This window comes from Arabidopsis lyrata (genome assembly GCF_000004255.2).
Source record: "Arabidopsis lyrata subsp. lyrata unplaced genomic scaffold ARALYscaffold_6, whole genome shotgun sequence".
Taxonomy (NCBI): Eukaryota; Viridiplantae; Streptophyta; class Magnoliopsida; order Brassicales; family Brassicaceae; genus Arabidopsis; species Arabidopsis lyrata.
In genome coordinates this window covers 21,241,412-21,264,573 of record NW_003302550.1, presented here as the reverse complement: position 1 = coordinate 21,264,573, position 23,162 = coordinate 21,241,412, and the positions used below count along the sequence as shown (strand labels likewise).

General features: G+C 36.6%; 3 protein-coding genes across 4 annotated transcripts; 2 read left to right on the top strand and 1 right to left on the bottom strand.

Moving 5' to 3' along the window:
• The first annotated feature begins 1,099 nt into the window (after positions 1-1,099).
• On the top strand, positions 1,100-4,718 carry LOC9308670. 2 transcript variants are annotated; one of them, XM_021022965.1, is made up of 8 exons: positions 1,100-1,574; positions 2,101-2,163; positions 2,251-2,907; positions 3,144-3,275; positions 3,583-3,666; positions 3,865-3,924; positions 4,021-4,107; positions 4,307-4,718. In XM_021022965.1, the coding sequence occupies exons 1-8, from the start codon at positions 1,176-1,178 to the stop codon at positions 4,523-4,525; spliced, it is 1,701 nt and encodes a 566-aa protein (XP_020878624.1). In that variant the 5' UTR covers positions 1,100-1,175; the 3' UTR covers positions 4,526-4,718. The 2 variants fall into 2 exon arrangements, with proteins under 2 accessions (XP_020878624.1, XP_002874697.1); XM_002874651.2 differs by having other exon boundaries at positions 2,251-2,970.
• Positions 4,719-5,466: 748 nt separating this feature from the next.
• LOC110227424 lies at positions 5,467-14,511 on the top strand. The gene is made up of 3 exons (XM_021021518.1): positions 5,467-5,493; positions 7,788-9,737; positions 14,244-14,511. Exons 1-3 carry the CDS (start codon positions 5,467-5,469, stop codon positions 14,247-14,249), a joined length of 1,983 nt encoding a protein of 660 aa, XP_020877177.1. The 3' UTR covers positions 14,250-14,511.
• A 4,889-nt stretch (positions 14,512-19,400) lies between these two features.
• Positions 19,401-21,088, bottom strand: LOC9310764 (putative cysteine-rich receptor-like protein kinase 34). Its single transcript, XM_002872553.2, is given in 1 exon segment — positions 19,401-21,088. A coding segment is annotated over 1 exon segment (798 nt). The 5' UTR covers positions 20,512-21,088; the 3' UTR covers positions 19,401-19,713.
• Between the last annotated feature and the right edge of the window lie 2,074 nt (positions 21,089-23,162).

Genomic DNA, 23,162 nt, shown 5'->3' with positions numbered 1-23,162 from the left:
ATATGGTTCTAAAATTTCGGAACCAAAATACTAAGAACCGAATGGTTCGGTTCTAGAACCGAACCATTTACCCAAACGCCCAGGCCTAATACTAACAATGAAATTTACGTGTGAAAAAATTATGCCTGATATTTATCTAATCTATACTAGTATAATCGCAGCACTTTTTGTGACGGGTGGGTAAAAAAGCTTTCGGGTATATCGGATATCCGACCTATTTTAAAAATTCCTTCATAAAAAATTTGTTGGGTCGGGTTATATTTAACCCAACTCATACACCGGATATTCCATATTTAATAATTTAGATTTTTAGAAGATTTGATTAAGATTTATAATTATGATTCTCCTATCATCTTTGTTTGATTTGTTTTTAACTGTTTTGAATCATCATATAATACATAAAGTAAAAAAAAAATCAATTTCTTTTCTGCATATACTGTGATTCGAAATTTTAAAAACGGTCATATATTATCCAATTGACGAAAATGTGTGTTCAACGTTCTACATCGATTAAAATATTTAGACAATGATTCAGAATCATATCATAAATAAGAACATTAATAAAATAAATGAGTTTTTTGGCGGGACGGGTTTTTGAATCAACAATAATAAAAAGATTAAAATATCATTAATCCGCCGCTTCAATACGGATTTAATCCTTTTTTTTTTAATACAAATCACAGGACGGATTAAGAAATTATGGAACGAGTTATATTTCGGAAATGATTTATATGGCGGACGAATTTGAATCAATATTTATATACCGCTTTAATACGGGTTAAATCCTCAGTTTATTAATAATTATCTCGTGGACTCGTGGTATACCGTTACTTAATAACAATTGTAAACTATAATATAAATAAATATGTTATAAGGAGATACAATTTACAAAATATTTTATACAACTTTAAAATTAAATCATCACACGGTGTACCGCGGGTTAAAATCTAGTTTACTAGTAAAAACCTTATAAACAAAAAAGAGACTAATTTATGAAATAGACAAAGTTGTAAACAAATTTTTTCATTAAATTGGTAAAAGAAAAGAGATGAGTGAAAACATTATAAATAGGCAGACGCAGAAAAACCATTTCTCATATTATTAAAAAGATCCAATTTTTTTGATACAAATATTTACTAAATTCGTTTTCCGATTTATCGGAGAGGAAACAAACAATGGTGTTGTCTCGGCGATTTGCTCAAGTGTCGAGTGATGAAGAAGACGATGTACCGATTACTAGGTCTAAGGGAAGAAACTCAGCGAGTCCTGAGGAAACTTTGGGCAAACGGAGAAAGCGAAAGACGGTGAAGCTATACGAAGATTTTGAAGAGAAGGAAGCGGAGAGGAAGAGGAAGAGAAAGGGGAAGAAGGAGGAGGATGATGATGAGGATATGGCGGAGGAAGAGGAGGAGGAGGAGGAAGGAACGCCACCGGAGGGTGAAGAAGAGGAAGAAGAAGAAGAGAAGCCTGATGATGCGTGTCCTCTTGGTGAATCGGTTACTGTTACGGGTAAAGGAAAAGGGAAACGAACTCATTTCAAGCAATTTGCGTATGATGGTAACACTTATGATCTGGTGAGTTTTGTTTATCTTTAGGGTTTTTGATTTTGGTGGAGTTTGATTGTTGTGATCAAATTGAGATTGTAGATTTGGAATTGAGAATTTGTTCGTAATTTAGTCTGCATTGCTTGTTGTTATTACATTGTTATGGACATTGAAATCTAGGGTTTTGAGGAACTTTGATGTCTCTTTGACATTAGAATGTATCAACTCTTTGGGTTTACTGGGTTTTCACGGTTGTTGTTTATTAACAATCTAAGATGATGTAGGGAATTAGAGATAGATTAATAACTGGTCTTATACTCTTCTGGTTGTTGTCATTTGTTGGACACTCATCGATGTGTCATAGGAATGTTTCTGACTATACAGTGCTTAGAGACTTTGGAAGTTTTTCTTTTACATAATGATATCTCTTGCATCTGAATGGTTAGGATCGTATACATGTTTGTCATGAGTGTTCATATAGTGTCTGGTTGAGTTAATGCTTGAGAACTTAGAGACCATTTACTTTTAGTCTCTCTTATAATATCTTTTTGTGTAGGAGGATCCGGTGCTGCTGGTTCCTGAGGACAAAAGTCAAAAACCATATGTTGCAATTATTAAGGTACTGGTGTTTTAGATTCTGTATTCACTTTTTTTGGTTTTTGTTGTATCATCCGCTTTGAAATAATGACATATGCTTCTTTGATAGGATATTACCCAAACTAAAGATGGAAGTATGATGATTCTGGGACAGTGGTTTTATCGCCCCGAAGAAGCAGAGAAAAGGGGTGGTGGAAACTGGCAATCAAGTGATACACGAGAACTGTTCTACAGTTTCCATCGTGATGAAGTGCCAGCAGAATCTGTGATGCACAGATGTGTTGTTTATTTTGTCCCGGCCCATAAACAACTTCCGAAACGCAAAAATAACCCTGGATTTATTGTACGGAAGGTCTATGATACTGTTGAAAAGAAGCTGTGGAAGCTGACTGACAAAGACTATGAAGACTCAAAACAACATGAAATCGACGTTCTTGTCGACAAGACCATGTCGGTATTGGGTGATCTTCCGGACCTTGAATCTGAGGAAATGTTTGTTGACCAGGAGAATGTGTCGAAGGCCAAAAGATCTTTTCGGAAAGCGAACATAAGTCCTGTGGATGTTAGAAGGGAGGAAGACTCCTCTTTAAAGGCTGAAACTCCCGGAAGTGGTGCGGGTATTTCATCAGAGCATTATGCTATCTTAGAGAAGTTTGATTCACTAACAGGTGATGCTCATCGTGACAAGTGTTTGGGGAAGCTTCTGGAGGCAGTCCATCACATATGTTATATCCCTGAGAACAAGCAGGCTGGCGACGAAGCAAAGGTGGGTTCAGATGGATCTCATCTTGAGCAGGATGGGAAAAATACAAAGCCGGAAAATGGAAAGGTCCTAGCTAAATGTTCCAATCACTTTTATCACGCGAAATATTCCCCCCCTTCATACCGTCATCTTTCACATTTCCTCCTACCAAAATTGACCAAATTACATGCTGGTTATCTAATTATAATTTAGAATTCAGTAATTGCTGGAATAACTCTTTTGTTTAAACTGATTGACAGGATGAAAAATTTCTCTGGCCAGATGCTGCTGTTCCTCCAGTGTGTGCTCTTGAGAATGCTTCACATGCTTCTCTTGCATCGGATTTTCAGAAATATAACCAAAAGATGAGGACACTGGTTTTCAATCTCAAGGTTATAGAATCTGCATTCATGCTATTACATTACTATTTTCCCCTAATTTTCTACTCTTGATTCTTTGACCATACTGGAATGTTTGTGCATGTATGCTCCTTTTTAAGACAGTTGATATATGAATCTAATAAGACATGGTAAAACTTGAATGCCTTATGAATGGTTTATTACTGGACTTCACATCCAAACAATAATATGCTTGTCTATATTTGTGAGCCTTTGTGGAGATTCTCAGTTTGCCGTAAACATCACTTTAGAGTTTTTTTCTAAGTATCTAATAGTAATTTCATTTTTGTTTTGTCTGCAGAACACTGCACTGCTGGCTAGACGACTGCTCAATGGCGAGTTAGAGCCTGCAAAGATTTTGAACATGTCACCCACTGAGTTAAAGGTGAAGAACTTGTTATGTTACATAATGGCAGCCAAATTCTCTCCCCTTTTTGTCTTCAGTCTTCTTTCCTTAATTTCACTTGCATAGATTCCATTTCAGATCTCTTCTGAATTTTGCTGTGTTCCATAGTAAGCAAATATTAATGAGTATATCTTACCTGTTAAAATGACTAAAGAGTGAGGTTTTTCTGGGATTCAGGAGGGTCTAACTGCTGACGAAACAACAAAGAAGGAGCCTGATGATGCGGATCGAATGCAGGTCTTTTAATTTCTGAAAATTGAAGTTTTCATTTAGCTTGTTGGATTCCAGTTAGGGAATGTCTATGACTATGTCGTGTGTATGTTCCGTAAGCAGATGACTTCTGTAAGATGCTCGAGATGCAATCAATTAAAGGTTGGCCTGAGAGATGTCATCCAAGCTGGGCATGGAGATCGCTATCAGGTTTTTATGCTTTTCCTTAATACATAATCTATCCTTGGATAAATACAATTTGCTAAAACCGACATAAGAAAGAGATGGTAGTGTGTGTATACGAGTCAGGGACATTATATAAATTATAACATCATGATCTTCTTCTCTTACTGTGCAAATAAATCTATGGATCCTAGTAATCACATTTTGATTCTGTTTTTGCATCTAGCTGGAGTGTGTTGACTGTGGCTATTCCTGGTATGCCTCAAGGGATGAGGTATCAACTCTGACAATAGTCACAGAAAAACCTGCCCAATGCACAGAGAAGGAGGATGTTGAGAAGAATTTGACCAGTCCTCGTGAAACTGAGAAACCAAAAGACGATGCCTTGAAGACCAATGACTCGAACGCTGACAACAATCCTGAACCCTTCAAGAAACCAGAGTAAATGGTTTCCAACTTTTAACCTTATATGTTTAGAGTTTTGGGTCTGAATTCGAACTGGGTTTCACTTTTAACAGTTGATTAACCGTATAGTTAAGTCGGATAAAGCTTATCACTTTGGTTATGGGCATATATCAATTGTCTCTTTCTCTTATTGAACTTTATTTTAATGCACCATCTTTATCAATTATTATCTACTCGTCTTTGTCAACAATATTCTCTTTGTAGTTTTCAACATTCGTATCTTTATGTTTGTCGACCATACATGATCCAATGCAGTTGGAACACGGCCAAGTAGGGAAGTACATACATGGATAGATAGACACAAGTTAGTGGCACTAGACACATTCCATTATCTATTATCGTCTCTCTCTTTCCTCGTAAAGCATGAGTGCATGACTGTCCCGACTGTCACTAACACCATTTACTTCACCGTCTTCATAACCCTTTTTTTCTCCTCTTGCCTCTCCTACTCCAGAATATGCCCATCTCCAAATTTTTTACCTTTTGACAGATTCGAGATTTGGATATTTGTGTGCCATTATCTCATCGTGTAAGATCGAAATGTACACCGCCATTGTGTGTGCGCGCGTCAAGCTGTTTTGCTTTCCATTAATGGTGTCCTTGCAATGAGGACATTTGATGGTACTAGACTCCATTGATGGCCAATCTATATAACTGGGTTTCAAGATTTTACTACTCAGCTATTCGTTGTGTAAACAGGAGATGAAGTTACACTTGATCTTGAACTCCACTTCATCTTGTTCTGACGATTTTGATGACGTCTTCACTTCAATATGAGTTTTGTCTATTAAATTTGTGTCGGATACATCAACGAGTTTATGCCCAACAAAACCTTCTATTGGTTCCTATTTCGTCTATTAATTTGCTTTCATTTTATTTTCTTTCGTCTATTCAATATGCCATTAGCTAATGGTATAATACATGGATGTTCATGCAGACATTGCAATGGTAAGGTACAATATATATTGGGATGATACGATACAAGGTCATCGAAGTGATTGCTTCAGAAGGATTCTTTATCTTCATAAAAAATTGCAGGTCACATTCATAAACGGTGATCTCAACAAAGCTACAAACACAACAAAACTGAACTTACTATTATTTGTGATTGGTGCTCTGTTTCTCATCTCCGTATTACTTTCTACGTTTGCCTAAATTATGGTTTACATCTTTTCTGCTGATTACTAAATTCAAAATTTCATCAAAAAAAAGTTGTAGATGATAGGGCTGGGCTGGATCCGGATCCGGCTTTTCATTATCCGGATCCGCTCCACCCGGATATCCGGATTTAGGTTATCTGTAAAAATAGCCGGATATCCGGATCCGGTTTTTTTTTATATAAATTCTTTTTTATCAATATAAAATTAAAGAAAAATATTTAAAAACAAATAATTTAACATAAATAATTATAAATATTATAAAAAGTATTCTTATTATATAAAAATAATAAAAATTATTAATAAAATTTAAATAATAGTAATAAAATATTTAAAAATATTATTATAATATAAAATATCCTGAATCCGGATATCCGGCTTTAATTTTTCTATTATCCGGATCTGGCCGGATCCGCTTTTTCATTATCCGAATCTGGATCCGCCCCACTCGGATATCCTGTTTTTTGGAGCGGATCGGAGCGGATCCCGGATAATTGGTCTTAGGGCTAGTAGATGATGCTGACATTTTGCATTACTACTAGATTTTAACCCGCGGTACAACGCGGGATGATTTATTTTTAAAGTTAGTATAAAAATATTTTATAAATTGTATCTTCTTATAAAGTATTTATTTATATTATAGTTTACAATTGTTATTAAGTAACGGTATACCACGAGTCCACGAGACAATTATTAATAAATTGAGGATTTAATCCGTATTAAAGCGGCATGTTAATGATATTTATAAATATTGATTCAAATTCGTCCGCCATATAAACCCGTTCTGAAATATAATCCGTTCCGTAATTTCTTAATAGGTCCTGTGATTTGTTTTCTAAAAGAAGTAATTTTTAAAATTTAACGATTATTTATTATATATAAAAGTTTGCAAATTGTATCATTTTCTAAGATATTTTTATTTTATATTTTACAATTTTTGTTAAGTAACATTATACCATGGGACAATTTTTGGTTTTATACAATCTTTTATAAATGAGACTGATTTAATATGTCTAATATTGGTGGTATTAAAAAAAATTAAAGATTTAATCCGTATTGAAGCGGCGAATTAATGATATTTTAATCTTTTTATTATTATTGATTCAAAAACCCATCCCGCCAAACCCGTCTGGCCAAAAAACTCATTTATTTTATTAATGTTGATCTTATTTATGATATGATTTTGAATCATTGTCTAAATATTTTAATCGATGTAGAACGTTGAACACACATTTTCGTCAATTGGATAATATATGTCCGTTTTTAAAATTTCGAATCACAGTATATGCAGAAAAAAATTGATTTTTTTTTTACTTTATGTATTATATGATGATTCAAAACAGTTAAAAACAAATCAAACAAAGATGATAGGAGAATCATAATTCTAAATCTTAATCAAATCTTCTAAATATCTAAATTATTAAATATGGAATATCCGGTGTATGAGTTGGATTAAATATAACCCGACCCAACAAACCTTTTATGAGTAAAATTTGTAAATGGGTCGGATATCCAAATAACCCGGAAACATTTTTACCCACCCGTCACCAAAATGACTGTAAAAATACTAGTATAGATAGAAGAGAAGGATTTTCTTGCTGTATGATGCTGACATTTTGCATTTTATTTAATTAAAAAACTTGTAAAACATTTTCCTTATTTAGTTTATTTGATTTAAATATTTAATATATACTCCCTCCGTTTCATAAAGAGTGTCGTTTTAAGGTTTTCCTTTTGTTTCACAAAGAGTGTCGTTTTAGGTTTTCAATGCAAAATTTAATGATTTTTTATGTTTTATGACTATTAGTATTCTGCAGATTGTTTTACTATTGGGCAGATTATGTTTAGGTATATAGTTAATGATGTTTTTGTTTAGAAAAAACAAAAAATTTAATGTTTTCTTAATCTGTGTGCAAAACTCTAAAATGACACTCTTTGTGAAACAGAGGGAGTATTTTCAAATGGATCACTTTTACCATAAAGATAAGAGTTTTGAGTAGAGGAGAAAGAGAATTGAAAGAAGCATATATAGCATTTCGAGATCACAGATTCAACTTATTCTTCTTCTTCTCAATCTTGTAGTAGACGACCTTGGAATCTGAGGGAGTGTCACTACAGTTGATCCACGAGCATCCTATGACGCCTTGGAATGATCTGCGGAAAGGTGATTGTTGTGGATGCTTCGAAGCTATCAGTGATGGCTATTACTGCAAAATATGTGACTTCTTTGTTCACAAGAAATGTGGCGACTCGGCATCTATCGAACACCCATCCCACTCCATTCACACTCTTCAGCTTCAAAGTAAACCAGGCAACATATGTGATTCATGCGGCAAGAGCATCGTGAATCTATGCTATCGTTGTAAGATCTGTGACTTCGACGTGGATCTCTACTGTGCCAAGTACCCACCACCAGACGTTATTGAGATTTCCGAAACGCATCCCCACAAGCTCACCCTTCTCAAAGAGGTGATCGAGTTCAACTGTGATGCCAACAAATGTGGGAAGCCTGGTTTTGAGTTTCCTTACAAATGTCATAAATGGGGTTTAGCCTTCCATGTCGATTGTGTATGGAATCAGCCGGAGGCAAAACACCCGTTAGAGGTAAACCACTCTTACCATCCTTTACACCCTCTTAAGCTCCACACAGGTCAACCACCGTTCTATTCTGATGGAACTTGTCGTCTTTGCTCAAGAAAGATTGATGATAGATTGTTTTATCATTGTTCTGCTTGTAACTTTAGCTTGGATATGCGTTGTGTTTTAAACCCACCACCACAATCTATTCTGGATTTGAAAGTTCACGATCACCAACTCGTCTTTCGCCCAAGACTTGATTCTTTTACATGTAATGCTTGTGGGTTGAGTGGAGATCGAAGCCCTTACATATGTGTTCATTGTGATTTCATGATACATCAAGAGTGTCTTGCCCTTCCACGCCTCATAAACATCAATCGGCATGACCACCGTGTTTCACGCACTTCTGTTCTAGGTGTTGTGAATTCTGTATGTGGAGTTTGTCGCCGGAAAGTGGATTGGACTTGGGGTGGGTTTTCTTGTCAGAGGTGTCCAGGCTATGTTGCTCATTCGAAATGTGCTACTAGAAAGGATGTTTGGAACGGGAAAGAACTCGAAGGAGTGCCTGAAGAGATAGAAGATATAGAGCCATATGTGGTAATAGATGACAACACAATACAACATTTCAGCCACAGTGAGCATTACCTGAGATTTCACATTAATGGTCTTTTCTGGGAGGAAAATAAGCGGTGCAGCGCTTGTACCCATCCCATTTGTCTTCAATCCTTCTATGGCTGTATCGATTGTGATTTCATTCTTCACGAAAGTTGTGCTAAATCTCCTAGAAAGAAGTGGCATGTGCTTCACAATGAACGGATTACTTTAGTTACAAACGGGGCTGCTGATTTCTTTGCCTGTGATGCTTGTCATAGAATGTCCAATGGTTTCATGTACCAGTGTGGGGATGTGAAGTTGGATGTTCTTTGCGGTTCAGTTTCGGAGCCGTTTGTCCATCCAAGCCATCCCCATCATCCCTTATATTACATTCCATCAGTAGAAGGAAAAAAATGCAATGGTTGCAACAACTCGGCATCTCCTGTGCTTACGTGCATTGAAAGTGGTTGTGGATTTGTCTTATGCTTCCATTGCGCCACGTTACCACAAGTGGTAAAACATAGAGTAAACGATCATCCTCTCTCACTATGCTATGGCGAAAAGGCAAGCGGCAAATACTGGTGTGACATTTGTGAGAAAGAAACGAATCCAAGTACATGGTTCTACACGTGTAAAGATCACCGAGCTAGTTTGCATACAAAGTGCGTGCTGGGAGACTTTGCAGGGTTCATGCCAAGAAGCACAATGGTGGTTAGCAGCAGATTATCATATGAGGTGGTTCTCAATAATAGTGTATCACGTCCATTTTGCAGGATGTGTGAGTCGCGTTGCATGTACCCTATCAGCTTGAAGATAAATGTAACCTCAGATATTTACATTTGCTCTCGCAACTGCCTACTGTTGGTTTAAGCTTGAGAGAAGCTTAACCGGAGGATTACTTAAACCGCAAGTCTTTGGTTTTATGAGAAGATAAATGTAAATCCTCTAGGAGTTATCTAGAAGGATCTTTGTATTTTCCTAATTGAGATATGATTAGGTCATAGGGTTTGTTATATAAGGACATATCGAGTTGTGATATGACTTGTGCGGTTTTAGAGAGTTTGAGAAGTGATTGAGAGAGGCTTAGGTTTTGAGAGAGTTTCCTAAGTAATAAAAGAGAGTTATTCTTTTGTTTTGTGTTCTTGATTACTTCTACAAACTAGATTTGGTATCAGAGCTTTGTGAGAGTTTTTTTTTGAGATCGAGAAGAAGCTATGGGGGATATTATTCCCGTGACCAAAAAAGGCAAAGAAGGAGGAGGATCTTCCTCAATTAAATGTCCTATGCTAAACGCAACAAATTATACGGTATGGGCCATAAGAATGAGGTCAGCACTCAAAGTTCATAAAGCTTGGGAGGTTATAGAAACACCATCAAACCCGATTGATGTGGAGAAGAACGATGTAGCCACTGCTTTGCTTTTCCAGTCGATTCCTGAAGCCCTAGTACTACAAATAGGAGAACTTAACACAACTAAGAAGGTATGGGATTCGATTAAAGCAAGGCATGTGGGAGCAGACAGGGTCAAGGATGCTAGGTTACAAACTCTTATGGTTGAATTTGACCGCCTCAAGATGAAGGATACTGAGAAGATTGATGACTTTGCAGGAAAGTTATCTGAGATATCATCAAAATCATCTGCCCTAGGTGTAAACATTGAAGAATCAAGATTGGTTAAGAAATTTTTGAAAAGTATTCCTCGGAAAAAATATATCCATATTGTGGCTGCTTTAGAACAAGTATTAGATCTTAATACTACAACTTTAGACGATATAGTTGGACGTCTTAAGGTCTATGAAGAACGTGTCATCGAAGAAGAAGATTCACATGAGGATCAAAGCAAGCTGTTGTACACCAATATGGATTCTCAAAACAGCTACTCAAACCGAGATTACAACAATGAATACAGGGGCAGAGGACGTGGAGGCAGAAACTTTTACAGAGGAAGAGGACGAGGACGTTATGGTGGTCGAGATTCATCACAAATAACATGTTATAGATGTGATAAGATCGGTCACTATGCCTCAAACTGTCCTGACCGCTTACTAAAATTGCAAGCACAAGAGAATGAACAAAAGGATACTCAAGTCGCAGATGAACTTATGATGCATGAAATTGTTTACTTAAATGAGAAAAGTTGCGTTCCTAGCAAGTTTGAGACAAACATTGATGGAGAAAACGTGTGGTACCTTGATAATGGAGCTAGCAACCAGATGACAGGTGATAGAAGATACTTTGATAAGCTTGATTACTCTGTTACTAGGAAGGTAAGATTTGGAGACGACTCACGCATTGATATTAAAGGAAAGGGGACGATTGCATTCATAGACCTAAACGGAAGATCAAGAGTAATGACCGATGTTTACTTCATACCTGATCTGAAGAGCAATATAATAAGTCTAGGACAGGCTACAGAATCAGGATGTGACATAAGACTGAAAGATGGCTACTTGACAATGCATGATCGTGATGGAAAGTTACTTGTAAAAGCAGAGAGGTCCAAGAATCGTTTATACAAGGTTAAAATGGGTTTAAAGGACAACACTTGCTTATATCTGACAACTGTGAGTGAATCAAGCCTATGGCATGCAAGAATGGGACATGTAAGTCTAGAGACCATAAAAGCCATGATAGACAAGGAATTGGTTCAAGGAGCTTCAACGTTTGTTCTTGAAAAAGAAATTTGTGGTTCATGCTTGCTTGGAAAGCAAACCAGAGCAGCATTCCCACAAGAATCTACTTACAGAGCAACTAAAAAGCTGGAACTCATACATGGTGATCTCTGTGGACCAATAACGCCAAGTACCAGTGCTGGAAATAGGTACATCTTCGTGCTAATAGATGATTATTCTCGATACGTGTGGACAGTTTTGTTAAAAGAAAAGGGAGATGCTTTCCAAAAGTTTAAAAACTTCAAGAACCTTGTTGAGAAAGAATCTGAAGCAAGAATTCAAACTCTAAGAACAGACAGAGGAGGAGAGTTTGTTTCTCATGAGTTCAACATTTTTTGTGAAGAATCTGGCATCAAAAGGCATCTCACTGCTCCGTATACTCCACAGCAAAATGGAGTTGTTGAAAGACGGAATAGAACTTTGATGGAGATGACGAGAAGTATTTTAAAACATATGCACATGCCAAATTACCTATGGGGAGAAGCTATTAGGCATTCTACCTATCTCTTAAACATAGTTACAACACGAGCTTTAAAGGATAAAACTCCTTATGAATGTTTTCGAGACAAGAAGCCAGCAATCAGTCATATTCGAGTCTTTGGATGTGCTGCGTATGCAAAGGTGGATAAACATCACTTGAAGAAATTAGATGACAGGTCACGTGTTCTTATTCACCTAGGAATAGAACCTGGATCCAAAGCTTATCGATTACTCGATCCTCAAGCAAGAAAAATAGTAGTTAGTCGTGATGTCGTGTTTGATGAAACAAAGGGATGGAGCTGGAAACATAATGATACAGAGCAAAACAGTGATGGAAGCTTTAAGATTACGTTTGAAGCTTTCGGAAATCATGGACTTCGAGAAACAGAACAGACTGTTGAAACACATGGAGAGACTGAACACATTGGAGAAAGAGGACAAAATCTGGAAGAGATTGAACATGATGAGTCTGAAGAAGAGCAGAGTACCGAAACAGGGCATGGTCAGGAAACAGAACATGAGGCTGCAGGAACAAGTGATCCTCATTCACCCGTTTTAAGAAGAACTCAGAGACAGATTAATAAACCTAAATATCTTCAAGACTACGTCCTACTTGCAGAAGGAGAAGGAGAAACATTGCTTATGTGTCTGAATAATGAACCAAGAAACTTTCATGAAGCAAAACAGTTTAAAGAGTGGACAAGCGCTTGTGAAGATGAGCTAAGTTCTATTGAAAGGTTCAAAACTTGGGACCTTGTTGACTTGCCAGTAGGAACAAAGCCAATTGGCTTAAAATGGGTATTCAAACTCAAGAGAAATTCTGATGGGAGTATTAATAAGTACAAGGCCCGTCTTGTTGCAAAAGGGTATGTACAAAAATATGGAGTAGACTTTGAAGAGGTATTCGCTCCAGTGGCACGAATTGAAACAATCAGACTCCTTATTGATCTCGCAGCAGCACATGGGTGGGAGATCCACCATCTTGATGTTAAAACGGCTTTTCTACACGGAGAACTCAAGGAAACTGTTTATGTTTATCAACCAGAAGGATTTGAAGTTAAAGGAAGTGAAGATAAGGTTTATAGACTAAACAAAGCATTGTACGGTCTAAGGCAAGCGCCAAGAGCTTGGAACAACAAGCTAAATCACATCCTTGTTGATCTACATTTTACAAAATGTTCAAAGGAACCATCAGTCTATCGCAAAGAAGTTAAGGGACATCTCCTTATTATAGCAGTGTATGTGGATGACCTATTTGTTACAGGGACAAGTCTTGAAGTCATCAACAAATTTAAAGGAGAAATGTCTTCAAATTTTGAAATGAGTGACCTCGGGAAGTTGACTTATTATCTTGGAATTGAGCTAATGCAGCATCAGGAGGGGATAGTATTGAATCAGAGTCGTTATGCTCTTAAGATCTTGGAGGAAGCCGGAATGAGAGATTGTAATTCAGTTCATATTCCCATGGAAGCAGGATTGAAATTGTCAAAAGCTGAAAAGGAGAAAGAAGTTGATGCTACGGTTTTTAGACGCAATGTGGGTTGCTTCAGATACTTGTTACACACTAGACCAGACTTGTCATACTGTGTGGGAGTTTTGAGCCTATATATGCAGAGTCCTAGGAGTCACATGAGACTGCAATGAAACAGTGCCTTAGATACCTAAAAGGAACTACCAATCTTGGCCTAACTTACAACCGGTGTACTAGTATACCAAAGTTAATAGGGTACAGTGATAGTAGTCATGATGTAGATCAAGATGATGGGAGGAGTACAGCTGGTCATGTGTTTTATTTAGGAGAAAGTCCTATATCTTGGTGTTCACAGAAGCAAGAAACTATGGCAATGTCGTCTTGTGAAGCAGAGTTCATGGGAGGAACCGAAGCTGCGAAACAAGCTATTTGGTTGCAGGATATACTAAGCGAGATCACGGGAACTTTGAGTGAGAAGGTTGTTATAAGGATCGACAATAAATCAGCTATTGCACTCACTAAGAACCCTGTGTTTCATGGTCGCAGCAAGCACATCCATCGACGATATCACTTCATACGAGAATGTGTCGAAAACGGCTTGATAGAGGTAGAGCATGTGCCGGGGAATGAACAGAGAGCAGACATCTTAACAAAGGCCCTTGGGAAGATTAAGTTCAAGGAAATGAGGGAGCTTATAGGTGTGCAAGATGTGGTGAATAAGGATCTCAAGCTTAAGGGGGATTGTTGGTTTAAGCTTGAGAGAAGCTTAACCGGAGGATTACTTAAACCGCAAGTCTTTGGTTTTATGAGAAGATAAATGTAAATCCTCTAGGAGTTATCTAGAAGGATCTTTGTATTTTCCTAATTGAGATATGATTAGGTCATAGGGTTTGTCATATAAGGACATATCGAGTTGTGATATGACTTGTGCGGTTTTAGAGAGTTTGAGAAGTGATTGAGAGAGGCTTAGGTTTTGAGAGAGTTTCCTAAGTAATAAAAGAGAGTTATTCTTTTGTTTTGTGTTCTTGATTACTTCTACAAACTAGACCTACGCCTGTCATTTCTCCGAAGAGTTTGACGAGCAAAGTAAAGATAGATCGTGAAAATTTCATTTTCGAATTCAGTTATTATTCAATTAAAGGTTTATTTTCATTATGAGTTGCTTCCCTTTATGTATTACTAGAAAATAAAATAGCATTATTTCAACCTTCATATGATAAGTAATAGAACGTACTGTTTGAATAATTTTTTTTCTTTTTCATGTTAATGTAGATCTTAATTAGACAACGTTTTCGAAAACGGTATTTTCATATGTTGAAACATTATCATTACTAGAGTATAACTATTTCAAAAGACATTTATCATGAAATAGGGGATACCAAACAGGATGTATTAGGAGATACCAAATAGGAAATACCAGACATTTATCATGATGCAAAATCCATGTCGAAATTGATTTTCCATCTGCCACAATAATCCATGTTTTTTATATGATTTCCTTCTCCTACAATCCACTTGAATACTACAATGAGCAAAACCAAGATAACGATGATAGGGACAACAATTGCCACAATAATCCATGTCGAAATTGATTTTCCATCTGCATAAGTCGCATTGCAAATGAGTGATTCAATTATAAGCTTTCAACAGATTCTTGTTTCAAATCATATGAAGGAAATTACCTTTGATGGTTGTATTTGCCTGATCGCTAACCGGAGGAGGAGTCAAAGATTGCGGTGGCTGAGGTGAAAGACTGTGGTGGAGACGGTAGCAATGTAATATTCTCAAAAGCTCCAGCATAAGGATACACATCCCACCGGAAAAAGCAACTCGGTCTTATCACCGCACCACCTTGTTTACCGCGACAACACGACTCATAATCAACAACACTTGTCTTCAGACAAAACTCACAATTTTTTGATGAAACATCTGGTGTACATTGCATCATTTAGTAAATAATTTCGTAAGTTGTCAATGAAGCAAACTCAGATGCAAAATACTTCATGCACTAAGTGAATATACCGGATTCTTTTTGTACACTAAAAGTATTCTATTTTATCATTCTCTCATTCTCTTTACTTTCGCTTATTTTTTTTTTATTTTCTGTTTTGAATGGATTTAAAATTTTATTTAACCCAAAAAAACCTTGTTTACAATATGAAACTTTAATTAGAAAGAGATTTTAGAGTTAGAAAGTGATAATAAAAAGCATTTGGGACTAGAAAACAGAGGAAGCATTAGAGTCTTAAGGCAAGCCAAGTGCGTAGCCCGTCCTCGTATTTCGAAAGGCCTGGTTTCGCTTATATTTTTCTACAATAAAGAAGTAGGAGTGGAGTCACTTTAGGATTTGTGTTCTCTGCACGGTTTATTGCTTGAAGCTGTTAATCATACTCCTCTCTTTTACGACCAGTACGTGGAGCACTACCACTACTGCCTCCCTCGGGAATAGTCGCCACCGTCTCCAAACCGATTCAAGGCCACCTCAAGGGTCTGGAATCTTTCGGCCATCCCCTGACTCAACTTCTTCAATTCGTCTTGCACTTCCCTTAAACTAATCTCCAAATCCTTGATTCTCTCCTCGTTAATTCACATGCTTGATACCACCGACGTGGTCCGAATCAATCGTTTCTACTGCTTCTGAGATCAAGAAAAATAAATGAACTGTTCTAATACCAAAATAATATGTCACAATCAAAGCGTTGAACGAATAACACAAGAACTTTTTTACTTGATTGGTAGTTTAGACTACCTTTCTTGTTGGCATTTCACTGATTTTATAGAAAACGAGAACAACGATTCGAAATTATTCAATCCCTCAACAAAAAGAATTAACTAAAAGATGCATAGCATATCCCATTCATTGCGAGGAAACAACAACTAAACGAAAAGATGAGTACGGAGTAGATACTCCTTTTATCCGTTAATACCCAAAAGTCAGGGGCGTATAGCATCATAAGGTGGGGTAGGTGCCCCATATTAGTTATTAAAAGTTATCAAATTTTCATTCTATGTATTAACTTCATAGCTCAGTTGGTTTTAAGTGCCCCATGCTTCCCTTCAGGAAGAGAGTTCGATTCTCCTCTTTCCAAATTTTTGGTATGTTTTTTTTTAACTATTTCTCATTTCTTTGCCACATCCCAAGTTCTTTCTAGCATCTTCACTGCATTTTCCTTATTCTTTTTAAATAAAACTATCTTCTTTCAATTCTATTGTTATCTTTCTAATTTCAATTTAACTAACAAATTTTAAGACATGTTTGTCTACTGTAAAAAAAAATTAATACCTACATTTTTATTATTATTTTCAGTAAAACTAGTAAATGAATGAAGATTATTATCTTTTTATAGTTTATTTAATGTTTAGAGTCTAAATTCGTGTAATATTGTTAATGTTAGAAACTAATAGATATAATATTTTCAAAAAATTTAATATTATTAACTATATATATTATTTGTGCTCCAGGTAAACTATTTTTCTGGATCCGCTATGAGTCATAACTCACAAGTGTCCTTTAAACCTTTTACTGTTATAGCCACTATTTTCAGTTATAGGTTTCTAATGGTGACGGTGGTTTGGGCGGTGCGGGACAAACGGTTATAGAGATATGATGCGGTTTTACTGCAGTGCGGTTGATAGAAACGCATCATGCGAAATAAATATGATTTGTATGAAAAAAGCGGTACTGGATAATGTTTGAATGGTGACTATTACAAGTGCGGTAAGATATATCATTTATTTAAACTTTGATTAATAATTTTTCAATTTCAAGTTTCTGAATTATTTTTTTTAATAAAGAAAAATGTGTAAACTGGTAATATTTAATTGTATCAAAATTTTCAGAATTTTTTGAACTGGAAAAAAATAAAAATAAAATAGTACCGCAACAAACCACACCATATTAGAGAATTCTTAACCGCACTATGCGTTCTTCAAAACTAAGCTAAAAAAGTACACTTTTGATTTTTTGATTTTTTTATTACGTAAGTGTGTTTTTTGTCCCACACATACAATTAATGTCATGAATGGGGACATGATATAAAAACGCATCTCGTGTATCAAAGTTCCGCTCTAAACATTCAAGACCATAGTAGTACTTGCGTAGAACTTTGAGTCAGTTATTGTCATGGTAGGATATGGGCCTATGAAACGGGAATAGTTTTACTCACAGTTTTAAACTGTTGAACTTTTGATAGACAATTGGATCATTACTGATAAACTACACGGATTTAACATTTTTTCTTTTTTCCCTATGATACACTGATTTTACATTATTAGCTTTTTTTCTTACAACTGATTTCACTTGTCGTAAAAGATTTAAGCACAATTATTTTTTGAAGTGGGGACCAAAATCCAAAACTTAAACTAATGATCATGATATTTATGAAAGAGCTAGGTATTCTAATCATTTAGATCATCAAATAGTATTCAACCATAATTAACACAAATTACTTTTTACAAAAATAAATAAAGGAATTGTTCAATCATTTAGATCTAATCACAGGTTAAAACAGACAAACATAACTTGTAGTTGTTTTAACATTTATACAAATAAAGGAATCGTTCAATCATTTAGTATTTGCAATACATTTGGGTTCCAGCTTATTCTATTCCAGCATGCTGCTGAAGTATGTACAATAGAGGGACCTTGTTGTAGGGTTTGTGTTGAGATATCATACACCCACAAATAAAGATCGTTGGCATAGAATAAGTAATTTTCACTCACATCAAAAGCATGATGTTCTCTATCAAATTTGAAGACGATCAAACCACTATCATGTCCTGCTAGTGTCCAGAATCTATGTTCGAGGCGAAGTCTTATGTTCAATTCTCGTGGCCTTCTATCCTTAGAGGTAGAGACAATGATGAGAGGTTTTCTTGTGTGAAAAAGAACAGATGTGACATTGCTATAATGACATTTCAATGTAATCACCAGAGTTCATGCAATGAAAACAAAAAGGCACCGTTACTTAACAATCTTTTATGGACGAGAAATGATAGGAATTTTAAATAATTACCAACCATATGATAAAATATTATAAATGAACTCTATCAAGGATTAATGCATATTTATGAAAAACAAACAATACTAAAATCATAGTTTACTAAATTTTCTTTTATATATATATATATATATATATATATATATATATATATTATATATTGATAAGTTTATACAATTATTAATTTATGATACTGATGAGACCATATAATTACATAGAATTTTCAAACAAATCATTATTTTATCGAATTATGTTAAATATTACACTAGTCCGACTCGAGACCGATTTTTTTTTAATTAATTTATAGTGATTATCAATTTATAGAGGATTTTTTGTACAAACTATTCACAAGTTAAACTTCAATTTACAATTGTCTGCTCACTTCTTTTCTTCACCTAATTTATTTGCATGATGTATAATTGCTAAATCATGTTCACAATCAACGTAAATCTACTATCTTAGATTTAACTTTATTGAAATATGCATATAGTCCTCAAAAGGCCGGCGAGAGCGCGACAGATGAGGAGAAATCGCGGCGAAGACGCGGTTTTATTTCTAGGATTAACGAAATTGTGTAAGCAGAGGATTGAAACATGGGCTTACGACAGGGCCGACAATCATATCTTCCCGCCGCCATAACACTTAAAAGCCCAATATGTTTTAAAAAAAAACTGAGTCCCACATCGGAAATTTAATAAATAGTTACGCCATACCATCTTTACAATATGCAAATTTTCTCCCACAGCCCATATCTCACTTATAAGAAATGTTAGACCATTTCCAACGGGGCTTCTCTCCTTGGGCTCCTAAATATAATTGGGTCAAATTTAAATCAAAATGGGTAAATAAATGCGAGTCTTATTTAGGAAGTTATAGAGCTCATAAGAATCTGTGACGTGTCATGTTCTGGTTGGTCGAATACATATTGTATATGAAACGGAAAAAAATAATTTCACGTCTTTCTCTCTCTCTTTTTCGATACTTCGTTTTGTTCATTTTTGTTAGTCGCCGAATATGAAATCGGAGGCAAACGGTGACAAATCGGAGGGGTTTATTCACCAATCTCATCATCTCCACAAGTATCAGCATCGAGCATGATTGGCGAAGCTAATCGGCGAGTTGCAGAAGCCAAATCGAAGATTCGTAAAAGATTTAAGCACAATTATTTTGTAAAAGGTTTAATATGGTATCTTGACTCGTGTGATTGTCGCAGCCCATCAATTGCTTACCGGAGGAGTCAAAGAAAGCGGTGGTGGAGGCGATGGCAATGTACGATGTTCAAAAGCTCCAGCAAAAGGATACAAATCCCACCGGATAAAGCAAAATGGTCTTACAAAAGCACCGCCAATGTGACCGCGACAACATTTCTTATAATCAACAACAGTTTTGTTCAGACAAAACTCACAGTCCCCTGAAGAAACATCCGGTGTACATTGCACCATTGCATATATAGTTTGGAAAGCTGTCAATGAAGCAACCTCAGCTGTATAGTATTTATGCCCAAATGATGATGATCCATGAGTCCTCGAAGCTGCAGCTATCGTACGGGACATTAAGTCGTCCCAGATTCTATCAAACAATTTCAAATCAACACCGATAGGTGCGGGATCGGACATAGGTTGAGACGGTTCCATAATGAATGATCCAGAGAAGGAAATGTTGGAATAACGTACCATACAACAATCTGGCCATACATAACCAACTGTTTGGTTAGGACAGCTTCGTAACAAGCCGTCTGATGAGCCTTTGATGCAATCTGAACATCTCTCTGGTTTAGTTCCAGGGATACACATGCCAATGATGAACATTTGGTCTGGATTTTGGCCGATGGAGGAGCTGTAGAAGCCGTTGTTAGCTTAGACATTAGAAGCAAGAGAAGATAGGATCCGACGACGGTTTAAGTCGTAAGTACCATTGGGTTTAAAGTATCCATTAAAGCAAGTTTGTGCAGAAACAGAATCTAAGGTTATGAGGAAAAACAAGAAGATTGGTAAAAATAAAGTCTTGAGTTTCATTCTCTCAAGATCAGAAAATGTGTTTAGATATTAGAATCAAGAAGTTATTGTTTGGGCATCAAATACGGGAAAATAGCATTTTTCAACCTCAACTATTTGCTGACGGGTTTTTCCAACCCAAACTATGATCCCCAGTCGATTTCAACCTAAACTCAAAAATAATTCAAAATCGAAACCTGAACTAATGCAAATGAGCCGATTTCAACACGACGGCAAATAGTTGAGGTTGAAAAGGCGTTTTCCCCATCAAATACCGTGTAGGTTCTCTTGGCAAATTTGACAGGTTCAATGAATTTGCCATACATTCTTAATTGAAAGAGATGGTCTAAGGAAAATTATGCAAATGGCTTTGAAAAATTAAGTTGACTCATAAACTTTGAATCGTTAGTGGAGTCAATAGCTGCAATGGAAGTCAACAAACAAACTTAGACCACACAACTAACAAAACCCAACCTGATAACACATTTTTGAATCAAACCACATTGATACTAGTCAGAATTTGCAATTTCCATTCGGTGCACAAGTTATTGAATTTGCAATTTACAACTTTTTTCTGACCATGTTTTTTTTTTTTTTTTTTTTGATAATTTAGGGTAGATCCTAGACTTATGGAGGGGCCCAGACTAATCTCTGGGGAGGTGCAGCCCATGGATAGACCTTCTCTCCGGATATTCAAATCAGGCCCGGCCCGCAGGACAGGCGACCCAAGCCACTGCTTGGGGCCCCACAATTTTTTTTTTTTTTTTGTAGTATTTTTTGGTTATTGAGGCTCATTTTGAAATTTTACTTAGTTAAATTAGTGATATTGAGGTCCATTTTTTTGGATATTTTTTTAAAACAATAATAAAAATTAACATATATAAAAAAAATCATATGTTAAATATTGTTAATAAATATCAGGGCCTCATTTTATATTTCGTGTAGGGCCTCACAAATGCTCGGACCGGCACTGATTCAAATGGGCCGAAAGCAAGGGCCTATATCCATGTGGGTGTCTAGAAACAATGTGTTAGAGTTTCACGCAGCAGGTGGATCGAACTTGAGACGTGTTGGCGCCTCAAGCCCGTCTCCTTACCACTTGACCACAAGGTCCTGGACTTTTCTGACCATGTTGGTTTGGTACGTTGTGTTGATTCAATTTTCACACCCAACGGTCACTCGGTCAGTGTTTTTTTTACGCATATTAGTCACTAATTTTGCAGATAACTACGAAAAATTAGTGTTTTGTTTTTCATTTCTCCGTATTGATAAAATATGACACCTACTCTATTATGCATATAGAAGTAACGTATTAGTATGTCTTGTAGATTTAGTGAATATGTTCTGTTATTGATCTTAAACGTGTGTACAAAGTATATATAGACAAGAGGATGTAGAGAATGTCGAGCTAAACCTAACCGACTATACTCGTTTAATATACAAAGCCCATATAGTATAACTTAGCCCAATACTCCCCCTCAAGTTGGAGCATGCGGATTAGAAATGCCCAACTTGGACACCAAATTATCAAACTGAGGTCGCCCAAGTGCCTTCGTTAAAACATCCGCGAGTTGTTCCGTTGTTGGGACATGAGCAGTAGAGATCGTCCCATCTTGAATTGAATCACGAACCACGTGACAATCAATCTCGATAAACTTAGTGCGCTCATGGAAGACGGGGTTAGCCGCAATGTGAAGAGCCGCCTGACTATCACAAAATAGACGAGTAGGTTGTGTTTGAGGAGCGCCAAAGTCTGAGAGAAGACGACGAAGCCAAATGATCTCGTCGGTGGCACGAGCCATAGCCCTATATTCTGCTTCAGCAGACGAGCGAGAGATGGTACGTTGTTTCTTTGTTTTCCAAGATATTGGAGAGCCACCAAGAAACACGATATAGGAGCTTGAAGACCGTCGTGATAACGGACATGAGGCATGGTCTGAATCACAATAAACCGTAAGATGAAGATCAGAATCGGCGCGTAGCATAATTCCTTGACCCGCAGATCGTTTAAGAAACCGAACAACCTGGAGAGCCACTTCCCAGTGAGCTTCACGAGGAGCTTGCATAAACTGTGACAAAATATGCACACAATAGCACAAATCCGGACGAGTGGTGAGGAGGTATATAAGACGTCCAAGAAGACGACGGTAAGACAGCGGATCCTTAAGTAGCGGACTGTCATCTAAGGGAAGACGATGTTGTGGCTCCATGGGAGTGTATGCGGGTTTAGAGCCCAACAATCCTGTCTCGGAAACAATATCAAGAGCATATTTGCGTTGGGAGAGAAAGATACTTTCATCATTACGATCAATCTCGAGACCAAGAAAATACTTTGCCTTGCCTAGATCTTTCATGCGAAACCAACTGCTCAAATATTCTTTAAACTTGGTAAGAGTGGGAATATCATTACCACACACCAATAAGTCATCAACATAAACCAAGACGCGAAGCTCAATGTCACCACGCGTGAGAGAGAAAAAAGAATAATCCTCATATGATTGGACAAAGCCAAACGTAGTCAAGGCATCGGCAAGCTTGGTAAACCAACATCGAGGAGCTTGTTTAAGACCATAAAGCGACTTATGTAGACGACATACTTTGTTAGGCACCGTAAAGTATTTCATAAGGTGTACGACCATTATGAATTTTTGTGGGTGTACGATTGATGAGAT